At 32.4% G+C, this 12,265-nt stretch overlaps 1 protein-coding gene across 4 annotated transcripts in view; it reads left to right on the plus strand.

Moving 5' to 3' along the window:
- Positions 1-12,265, plus strand: part of NBEA (neurobeachin) — a 731,202-nt gene that overhangs the window by 219,236 nt on the left and 499,701 nt on the right. For all 4 annotated transcript variants that reach the window (XM_073013351.1, XM_073013354.1, XM_073013348.1 and 1 more), the window contains 3 exons: positions 949-1,056; positions 6,285-6,453; positions 7,896-7,991. In XM_073013351.1, coding sequence (XP_072869452.1) covers positions 949-1,056; positions 6,285-6,453; positions 7,896-7,991 — 373 coding nt within the window. The remainder of the gene's footprint in view (positions 1-948; positions 1,057-6,284; positions 6,454-7,895; positions 7,992-12,265) is intronic.

A 12,265-nucleotide genomic window follows, 5' to 3' on the forward strand; every position in this document is an offset into this window, starting at 1 on the left:
TTATTTTCTTTCACCACCCTGTAGTAAATATTATTAGTCTGTTACATCTAATGATGTAGCTGAGGTTCAGAGAGGTTAACTTCTCACCAATGGTCATATAGCCAGAAGTTTTGGAATTGTAATGGAAACCAAATACTATCAACCTTTAAATATTTTACTATCGTGTGCTGCCAAGTAATCAAACATTTTAATTTTGGGGTAGAATATCATGATTGACATTCATTGAGAAATAGAAAGTACCCTGTTTATTTTTCATTGTTAGAGTAACAACAAGTACATATCTATTATGGGCTGGAATTGTATTTTGCATTATACATGTTATCTAATTTAATCTATACCATTTTTAACACACTGTATAAGTGAGAAAGTACTTGATTGAGTTTCAGGGAACCTAGTTCACTTAGTCTACTATGTGACTACATTACCTGAAATTTGTAGATGTTTGTTCCTTCAACTGTAAAATGTTTTGTGGGTAACAATCTTTAATGTCTTTCAGCTTTAATGGGCTGTGACTGATTTTTTTTAATCTTACCTTTTCTAACCTTGGATAGACCATGAAATGGTTACACATATAAAATCTCATATAGTAATGTAGTATAATAATCTCATATATTATAAAAAGCATGATGAATAAATGAACCCAGAGACTTAACGAGATTTATTAACTAGAGGTGGAGAAAGTGAGGCTCAGGAATCTTCTGAAGTCCAAGATGAATCTTTATTCTTCCACAACCTTACCTGCCTTTATGAGTCTATAGGGTAGCTGTGCCAGTGAAGAACAAGAATGCTAGTATGGAAACCATGACATGAGTAGAGAACAGAAAATGTGCATCGTAATAGAGGATTATTATTAATAAATCTCAACTCAGAGAGCATGAATTAAGAAGCGATACTTCTATATATTGTCTGTAATATATTATCTACTCACAATTCTTTTTATTTTTAAAGACTCCATTGGAAAATGTTCCAGGTAACCTTTCTCCTATTAAGGATCCTGACAGACTTCTTCAGGATGTTGATATCAATCGACTTCGTGCTGTTGTCTTTCGGGATGTGGTAAGTTATCCGTGATTGCTTTCCCTGAAATAAACCTTCTACTGTCATTCTTATGAAATACGTTTTATAAGAAAGCTGCTTATGAAAATGACATTCCCTAGTATCTGGGATTGTTGGTTTATTGCATACTTCTCATTATAAAATGGTTGAACCTTAGCTTTCTCTGAAAGCTTATTGATAATGTTAGTTTTAAAAAATGGCCTGAAATTTTGATGTAAGTTGCTTGCATACTAAGAGTAGGACTAGCTCTGAAAAATTATAATTAATTTTATCTTGTAACATCTACTTCTTTGTTAGTATTCCTTGCTCCATTTCCAGGTACTAAAAATTTGTTATAAATGTTCCTTACATTATGGATGAAAGGGATTAATTCATTAGGTGTTACTGACAGTTGCTTTTGGAGGAGGGGCAATTAAAGAATAATCTGCATTTAAAAAATACAGGTATCTATGGGAATTGGAGTTAGAAAGATAGCTTAATAAAGCTAAAGGGAAAAGATAGGTTAAAGAGGTGTCATGGAACCCTCCAATCTTATGATCAGTTACTCCAGGTAAGTAAAAGTAAGACTGGCCTTTTCAGAAATTGCATAGAAACATATATGGTGTTTCACATCAGATTCAACGCTGACAGCATCTCTTAACATAGTTATTATAAACCAGCCACTTTGAGTTCTGTTTTTCTTGTTTTAGTTCATGATTCTTACTTAGTTGTTGATTCTATATGAAATGTAGAAGAAAGGTTATATTTGAAACTTTAACAGTAAATTGAATGGCATGCTTTGTACTTTAGAAAATGATTAAAATATGTTTAGGTTATATAAAATAATGCTATATGTTAGGAATGTACAGTAGAAAAATCGTCACTCTGTTTAATATATATTATTTATAAAATGCTGGGAAAATTCCAAACATACCAACGGAGAAATAGGCAATGGACACAAGGCAACAAACATGATAAAAATTCAGTATCCCTAGTAGTTAACAGAATGCAGATTAATACAAGAGTGATATATTTTTCACTATTAAATAAACTAAAAAATTTTAAATGATCATACCTAGCATTGCCTGGGTGCAGCGAAACCTGCTCTGTCAAACTAGTGTTTGAGCTTTCAAATAGCTCTTTGCCAGTATGGTTAAAACTCTTACAAATATTGATGTCCCAGTGAACCACTAGAACCCAGTGGTTCTAGTCAGAATTTGTTTAACTTAATGTTTTCATCAGAGATGTCTACAGGAAATTTTACAACATTATAAATATCCAATAATAGAATTTTGGCCTAAAAAATCTTGACCTAGTCGTTCGGCAGTGACCTGTTCATCCTTTAAGCACATATTTCTGAAGGAAATTTAATGACAAGGGAAAATGATCATGATATATTTTAAGAGAAAGCAACAGCATGTAAAAATACTTGTATTACACAAGTATTACATATGTATACTGATTGTATGTACGTACATATGTGCATCTTTATTTTTAAAAAAAGACTGAAAAAATATACCAGTATTCCACCAATGATAATCTCTAGGTAAACAGATTTTATTTTTTTCTTTGTCCTTTAATGATTTTTTGTAGTTTTAAATTTTCTATAATAAACCTATATTGTGTTTATAATTAATAAAAAAGGAAGGTATTTTTCTAAAAGGGAGACTACAATAAAGTATAAAAACCACAGTGTAAGAACTCACTGTAATCTAAACTGTAATCTACGCTTGGAAAGAAGATACCATTCTTACTGACAGTTTAACCATTTAGAAGTGGGAATAGTCATCATGAAAAAAATGTGCTGTGGAAAGGTTTTTTGTTTTTTTTTTTAATGAATGAGTGATTAAAAACATGGAGCACATCTTCACCTCCAAAGGCACAGTCAGATGTAACATATAACATACTGAAGGAGTTTCTATTAAGGGTGACATTGTGTTTCACTTGTTAGTAAATTTTGAATTAGGTTATGTGGTAGATGATGATCATTTCCCTTAAATTCATGGATATTTTATAAATATTTTGGATAACCCAGCAGTCGTTATATCTGTGAAATATGGTGATGAAAAGAGAATTCTTTGGAAAGATCTGGGTTGGAATTCTGACTCTACCTTATACCAGTTGTGTGGTCTCAGTGTTTCTGAGTCTTAACTTTTTCTTAACCCTTAACTGGAAGCTTAGGATAATATGGATTTAGTGCTTAATACATAACATAAACCCAATTAACACAAGTTATATTACCTTGATGTCGTTGGGAAGGTACACCATGGCAACACTTAAAGCAGATAGGAGAAATGTTATACAGCTCATGTCTTCTCAGTAATAAAATACCTGAGCAAGTCAATTAATTTGTATAAAAATTTAGTCATTCCCCAGATGTTTAGCCTCTATCTATATTGACAGAACTGGAAATAAGAAGCACAATTGACTAGGATGTCTGTATTAAAAAAAAAAAAAAGCTAACTCTTTTCATGCCATATATAAAGGAGGTTTTCGTCTAGCTATGACAGCAGTTTAGTGTCTATTATTTACAGCTCTGCCACTCTGTAGTTGGCATTCATTCATTCATTCATTCCACACATATTTGTTGAATGCCTTCTGATTGCCTGGTACTGAGTTTCTAGTGTTAGAAACAGAAGTATTGTGGGATATTATGGTCTGTCACAGCTTGAGCAATGTGTGAATCAGTTCTTGGTCAGTATCTTTTCTTAATCTGATTGTGCTTCATTTTCCTTTGTAATAACTGCTTAGGTATTTGATTTCTTCACTTCTCTCTGTGTTTATCCTATCAGCTTTTAATGCAAAGAATATGCATTTTAAACAGTTTGTAAGACAAAGTGTCTGTAGAAAAACTGTAACCCACAATGTATGAAATAGTAAATTGAGAATAATTCAGAACGGATTTTATGTATTTTGGTCATTTTCCCCATTAGCCAGACTGTTTCACACTATTAAATCATCAGTAAATATGTCTTATTTGCTTTTTGCTTACAAATGCACATAAATTATGAATTTTGTTTGCATTGTGCTTAGATGAAGTAATAAATATAAAGTGCCTGTTAATCAGGTTACTAGAATTTATTGCTTATTTGTTTTCCTTATTTCTTATTCTGCCTATTATCTGTGGGCCACAGTAACTGCTTTCAGTTTTGGTTTGAAAGTATCAGTTTTACCTAGCTTATAAAAGAAGCTTAATAAAGATTCACATTTTATTCCTTAGATATACTCTAGTGTATTAGAGGTCACATAATTTAGACTTGATACTTATCATTATTTCCCTGAAAGAAGTTTATCTAGGCTTTTGAATAGAGCTCTCAAGGTTACTTGCAGCTTGTTATATTTTTGGAAGCATACTTATTTTAAAGTTATCTCTCTTACCACATCACAGCCAGTGTTTTAACTGTTATCGCTTTCTGAGTTAGACAGTTTTTTTCAGAGCTTTTACCATTTGCTGTTCTCCTCTGGAAAAACTCCATTTTATCTTTGAGTTCGGAAATGAGGAGCCTGAAATATTGGCAGTGTTTTAGAGGTCATTTTTGCTGTGCAGAATAGTGGACTATTATTTCTTTTTTAAAAATGTTTTATTTCCATAGGTTTTTGGGGAACAGTAGTATTTGAATACATAAGTTCTTTAGTGGCAATTTATGAGATTTTGATGTACCCGTCACCTGAGCAATATATACTGAACCCAATTTGTAGTCTTTTTATCCCTTACCCACTTCCCATCCTTTTCTCTCCTAGTCCCCAGACTCCATTGTATCATTCTTATGCCTTTGTATCATAGCTTAGCTTCCACTTATGAGTAAGACCATATGATTTTCCATTCCAGAGTTACTTACTTCACTTAGAATAATAGTCTCCAATCCCATCCAGGTTGCTGTGAATGCCATTATTTCATTACTTTTTATGGCTGAATAGTGTGATGTAGTGTATATATACCACAGTTTCTTTATCCATTCATTGATTGATGGGCATTTGGGCTGGTTCCACATTTTTGCGATTGAAAATTGTGCTGCTATAAACATGCATGTGCAAGTATCTTTTTCATATAATGACTTCTTTTCCTCTGGGTAAATACCCAGTAGTGGGATTCCGGGATCAAATGATAATTCTTTTAGTTCTTTAGGAAATCTCCACACTGTTTTCCACAGTGGTTGTACTAGTTTACATTCCCACCAGCAGTGTAGAAGTGTTTCCTTTTCACGGCATCTGTGCTAATATCTATTTTTTTTTATTATGGCCATTCTTGTGAGAGTAAGGTGGTATTACATTGTGGTTTTGATTTGCATTTCCCTGATAATTAGTGATGTTGAGCATTTTTTCATATATTTGTTGGCCATTTGTATATCTTCTTTTGAGGATTGTCTATTTGTGTCTTTAGCCCACTTTTAGATGAGTTTTTTTTTTTCCCCTAATTTGTTTGAGTTCCTTATAGATTGTAGCTATTAGTTCTTTGTTGGATGTATAGATTGTGAAGAATTTCTCCCTCTCTGTGAGTTGTCTGTTTATTCTGCTGACTGATCCTTTTGCTGTGCATTTGCTCTTTAGTTTAATCCTGCCTGTTTATCTTTGTTTTTGTTGCATTTGCTTTTGAGGTCTTGGTCATGAAATCTTTGCCTAAGCCAATGTCTAGAAGGATTTGTCAAGTGTTACCTGTTGATATGATTGAAGATTGAATTAACTTTTGCTCATGCTGCCATAATCACACTTCTGGCTCATATTGAGCTTATGTAAATTCATGTTTAATGCTCCCCCATTGTTTATTTCTCCTCTATTTTGTGTTCATATAGTCTCTTGCTCCAGGTATGCTAGGATTTTATATGTATTTCAGTTGTAGTTTTATCCTATTAATTTTATTCAGTTATAATATATAAAACTCTTGATTTTTAAAAAATTCGGGACATTAAATTATTCTTTTCAACTTTGTGCCATCTATGTATTTTATAAGCACACATACTGTGTCGTTATGTAAGTAGTAGATAATAATGGACAAAAAAGGACAAATAATAAAATTTTAATATTCTAGTTTTTGGAAATTACTTTCCAACCTATAGATGATATATTTTGGGAGTTTTATATTTGTAGTTAAATAATACTTATTAAATAAAAATATATATTTAGCAGGTTTTCATAAAAGTTACATATCATATTTTGCCTCCGTAAACATAACGAAATAGCAGTTTCTAGTGCTTTAAGAACTTATACTTCAAAAAGTTAGAGTGTTAAAACTGTCTTTTCATTTTTCATAGGATGATAGCAAACAGGCACAGTTCTTAGCTCTGGCTGTTGTTTACTTCATTTCGGTTCTGATGGTTTCCAAGTATCGTGACATATTAGAACCCCAGAGAGAGACTACAAGAACTGGAAGCCAACCAGGTAGAAACATGAGACAAGAAATAAATTCACCAACAAGTACAGGTACTTAACATTGTATAATTATTTGAATTTTCACCATGATGTATCTCCTTTTTTTTATCACCTTTACATCTAGATTTGAACTGGACCTCTTCATAATCACCTCAAATATTTATGAATGGTTGGTATAGAAATGCTAATTTAGTATTCCTTAATTCCACAAAAATGTATGAATGGTATTTCTATATAGTTGCGACATTCTCATCTTATCAGTACAGCTTTGGTTTCAGTGTTTCTCATTTATTAATATAAATCATTAATTTATACCATTATTTAATATACAAGTAACTCCTACATTTTTAAATGTATTACTTTTTTAACCTTTATGAACATGGAAGTAGAAAGTCATTATAGAGTTATTAATGCCAAGGGTAAGTCAAAATACACATCTTTATAGCCAAGCTCAGAAGTTGGATTTTTTTCTTTTTTAACTGTATATAGTTAATTCAGTATCTAAATATTCTGTCAGTGATTTATAATCAAACATATGTTCTAAACTTTATACCAAAGTGGCCTCAACTAAAATCAAAGACTTGTGGAAAGTTAACATGGACAACAGTGAACCACCTTGGGTCATGCTGCCTTTTTCATTTGCAGAAAAGGCTCATGTTGCATCTGTTCTTGTGTTACTAGCTTTGCCCACTCTACTTGAACAGTGTAAACACAGTTTCTGGCAACTATCATTTTAATATTGGACACCTATCATTGTCATTTCCTTCCAGGTGTTTATATCAAGGTTGTTTCTCTATTGTTTGCAGTGAGACCTTGATAACCTAAGGTTATTTCATGTACCACTGGATTAATTTGTAGTTGAAATTTTCTTTCCTAAATAAATGCATATGATTTATAAATAAAATGGATATTTTAAAAAGTGAGTAGAAATTAGTGGTCAAATCTCTGCATCTTGTTTTTCATAAGCATATCATATTTCATATACCTTTTATTGATGTCATATAGATATGGATTATGTTTTAGCTACAATATTTTGCTGTTGCATGGTACATGTACTTTTAACACCTAAACATGAGAATTTTTTATTATAATATACTTTCACTTTTAATTTTATTCTTCAGATTAAACATCATCCTACCATTCTAGTTCATGTTTTTTCACCATTTAAAACACAGACTTATCATCTTAATTCTTTTCATTTTTAATGCTTTTATATCCATTATATGTACAAAAAGTAATGGTGTAGTGAACCTTCTAGTTCTGATTTTCTTGTGTATTTGTATGTCTCTGTGTATGTTGCTAGAATTACTCTGCTTAACAAGTGTATTATTTTCTTTCTCTTAATACTTAATCTCTTTTCTTCAGAAATGCGTTTGTTATTGCTAGTATTGTTTGCATGTTGCAGTAATATAGAATTGTCATGGATCTTCAGTGGACCATGTTGCAGGTTGTTACATGCTGGCTCAAATTTGATTCCATGATTTTCTCCACAGTTGTGGTCATACCATCTATCCCTCATCCAAGTTTGAACCATGGATTCCTTGCCAAGTTAATTCCTGAGCAGAGCTTTGGCCACTCATTTTACAAAGGTAATATTGACCTCATCTCCTGACCTGTTTGGGTATTCTTATTTCATGAATTGTTATAAAATAAATATTCATGATATAATTGTTTATAAACAAGTATATACCTCAGGTTTCATGGAGATATGAAACATTGTATTTATACCTAGCTATTGAGAGCTAAGTATAGCTTTTATATTTGTATTTTATTACATTTATTTAAGTATCATCTATAAATTAAGGATACCTAATTATATGTGTATTAATATGCATAATGGTAGCACTCAGGAGAGATCTCAGGAGAGTCACAATTTAGTAGTCGTGGGACTAAATGAGCCTAATATAAAGGCTACTCTAGAATAAAACTTAAAAGCATGCCTCAAAAGCATCTAACTCATCTATAAGTTATTTAACTTCCAGTTAGAACAAAGCCCCAACACTGTTTAGAGGAATGCGAAAGTCCTTACCAAAAACCATAAAATTAAATGTTAGACATCCAACAAAAATCGTTAAACATCCAAAGAAGGAAAATGTGATGCATAAGCAAAAGAAAAATACCAGTGAATAGAAACAGATTTTGAGACAACAGAAATGGCAGAATTATCAGATAAGGACATTGTAGAAGCTATTATATGTATATTCAAGATATTTTTCAATGTAATGGAAAAAAGTTAACATATTGAGGAGAGAAATGGAAGATATAAAGAAAAAAATGACAATTTTAGAGATGAAAGATACAATAGCCAAAATGATAATATCTTTGGGTAGGAGTAACATGAGATTACTGACTTCAGAACAAAAGATTGTAATAGGTAGAACTCTGTGATAGCTCCAGGGTTTTCCTGTGTACACACTCTGCAAAATTCCTGGGATGGTAAATATGATGGTGTTTACTCCTGTGATTAGGTTATGCTGAATGGCACATTAGCCTTTAAGAAATGGTGATTATCCAGGTGGGCTTGACCTAATCGCATGAGCTCTGTAAAAGAAGAGGGTTTCCTTCTCTGGTCACAGAATAGGAAGTCCAAGAGACTTGAAATGTGAGAGAGATTTGACATGAAGGAGGATCTTTATTGCTTAGATGGAGGAGCAAGGATCTGAGGAAACCATATAGCTAATAGCACTCACCAGCCAACAGCCAGCAAGAAAGTGGGGACTTTAGTCCTACAGCAGGAAGGAACTGAATTCTGCCAATAATTGAATGAGTTTTGAAGAGGACGCTGAGCTCCAGGTGATACGATACTTCAACGTATTCCATAACTAGCTAATCATTTGGAACAGCAATTTTTGGAACAAATAAAGCTAGCAAAATATTTTTGTTACAACTTAATGAATGTACAGATACTATTTTTTACAAATGTGCAGCCTTTGAACAGCATGATGAAATGAAAAATATTGTTTTCAACTTCACTGCTGACTGACAAACACATCTAGCTCTAAACTGTGCAAACCAAAAAAAAGGATGAGATTGTCAGCAAACATCTTCTGGAGTTTGTCTGGTGGAGTGTGTTCTAAAGGCTCTGCTATGGAAAGTATCCTGGTGTACCTGCCCAGATTAAGAAGCCTGTATCAGAATATTAATGCACGTTGTCGAGAAAGTCTTGCTATGAAAATAGTTTCAGTTACACTGAACAGTGGTGTTAGTAGCATAATAAAATTTTGATTACTTTAAGGCCAATGTGGTAAATTTGCTATTATTCTTTGTATTATGTGATATTATGGCAGATTATCATAACTGTTATTGCATGCTGTAGTGCAGTGGTTATTGGGGGAAAGTGTCTGTCAAATATTTTTCATGAACTCAATGCTTCCAAACAGGGAAAGATATTTTTTCATGGTAGGTATGATCAAAGAACACAAAAGTTAAAATCTTAGAGGTACACAGTTTCTATGACATGTTTCACAATTTAATAATAATTATCGACCCAGCTTGGTGGCACATGCCTATAATCCCAGCATTTTGGGAGGCCGAGGAGAGGGGACAGCTTGAGACCAGGAGTTTGAGACCAGCCTGGTGGGCAGTGTAGTGAGAGACCGTCTATACGAAAAATTAAAAAATTAACCAGGCATGGTGGCATGTGCCTGTAGTCCCAGCTACTCAGGAGGATGAGGTGGGAAGATTGCTTAAGCCCAGGAAGTTTAGGTTGCTGTGAGCTGTGATTGTGCCTACTACACTGCAGCCTGAGCAACAGAGCAAGACCCTTTTTCAAAGAAAAAAAAATTATTAAGTGTTCTGGTCTTTAGGAATGATCAGATTTTGTTCATCTTTCAAATTATCACCTGTCATTTTATGGATTGGGCAGACTATTTTATATTTTATTTTCCAGCAATAGAAGATTCACAGATAGCAAATTCATGGATCTGGAATCCATTTCTGTCACTGAAATATAACTTACATCTTGTTATAACTATACAAGATGTAGAAGAATTTTCATTCCATCAGCATACCTGTGTGACATTACTTTCTCCTCTTTGAGTGTTACTGAAATAAAAACAATTTAGGTATTTATTATTCCCCTGAGTTGCTTTATTGCCAGTTCACCTTAGATTAGATAAATTAACAAGCAAAAAAGCTCATTGTCAACATCACAAACCTTATTTATAATTGCAGTGTTTGTTCAAAATATTCATATAGGCATTTGGGAGGTGAGGATCACTCTTTACCTAAAACTTTTTGTTTAGTTATGATGTGTAATGAAGAAAAGTTGCAAGTGTAATAGTAGTTGTCTAAATTAATCCCCAGTTCACTTTTGGTGAACAACACAGGCCGTTTTTATAATTATGTTCTTTTTCTTTGTGCTATTTTTGTCTGATTATATTTATTGATGTGTAATTTTATGTCTGCCTAATCAAATAACTAAAAACAGTTGTGCTTTTATTTTGTGTAGTTTTAAAATTTTTTACTTTTTCAGTAATTTACTACAATTAGTAAATAAAATTTTATATTTTATTTTCTAAATGTGTCAACGAATGATGGATTGAGGAGATAAAAGTAAATTTTCACAAATAGTTTGAGAAACCCTTTTCTGGACTACTCTTCAGCTCTTCCACATCCCACTCCCTTCTTTCAGCTCCTTTTTGAAATAGCTCTCTGATCTCTTTTTTTAAATTTTGATGTAATACCTTAGTTCAGACTCAAATCCCTTCTTGAAGTATTGCCATAGTTTCTTCATTGGACTTTTTGTTTCTAGGCTTTCTCTCAGTTTATTACTGACAATTTTGGAAATAACACTAATATATAATACAATATAATAACAGTAAGTATAATTTATATACCATTTTAATATAATAAATATTTTATAATATATAATAACTTTAATAAAGTAATTTTTCTTTCTAAAATTCTCAAAAGGCTCCCTGTAATTTTTGGAACAAAATTAAAATGCCTTAACGTAGCAAAACTATTCTAATTCTGACTTGCATCAATTACAATACAAAGTGAATTCCTTACTTCTCTTACTGATCGTTATTCTTTTAGTTTTACTGCCAATTTCATTGTTTTAAAAGATAAAGCGGATTATGTCCTTTCTTGACATAAAATTTCTAGTAGTATTTAGAGTAACATTTCACAAAGACCCTAGATAAGATGACTATTGACTATGTTTCCAACTTTATCTCATGTTATTCTTTCTTTTGCTCACTATGAAACAGTCAGACTACCTTCTAGTTTTTTAATCATGCCAAGCATTTTCATGCCTCAGGGATGTTTGTATTTTGTCACTGGCTTTTGGCTCTTTTCCCAGTTTTCTGTGTGACTGGTGCCTACTCATTCTTCAATTCACCTCCTTCAAGAGGCTTTCCCTGACTCCGTAACTAAGTAGCTTCCTTTCCATTATTATTCTTTCTCATATCATCTTGTTTTATTTCCTTTCTTCTATTCATTGCTTTCTTTAATTGTTTATTAGAATGTATGCTTCAAGAGGGTAATAATAACTTTTTTTAGTTTATGTATTTATGGTGTACAGTGTGATATACTGATATTTGTGTACATTAGGGAATGATTAAGTCAAGCTAATTAATGTCTTCTTCACCTCACGTATCATTTTTCTTTGTGGTAAGAATGTTTAAAGTTTATTCACAGCAGTTTTCAACTACTGACACATTATTAACTGTAGTCACCATGTTGTAAAATAGATCACCAGCACTTATTCCGTCTCTGTAACTGAAACATTGGTCCTTTTGGTGAACATCTTCCCAGTCCCTAGTAACCAGCATTCTACTCTTTACTTCCGTGAGTTCGACTTTTTAAGATTCCCTATACAAGTAAGATTATACCCATATTTGTCTTTTTATGTCTGACT

The sequence above is a fragment of the Chlorocebus sabaeus genome, chromosome 3 (genome assembly GCF_047675955.1).
Source record: "Chlorocebus sabaeus isolate Y175 chromosome 3, mChlSab1.0.hap1, whole genome shotgun sequence".
NCBI classification, from domain to species: domain Eukaryota; kingdom Metazoa; phylum Chordata; class Mammalia; order Primates; family Cercopithecidae; genus Chlorocebus; species Chlorocebus sabaeus.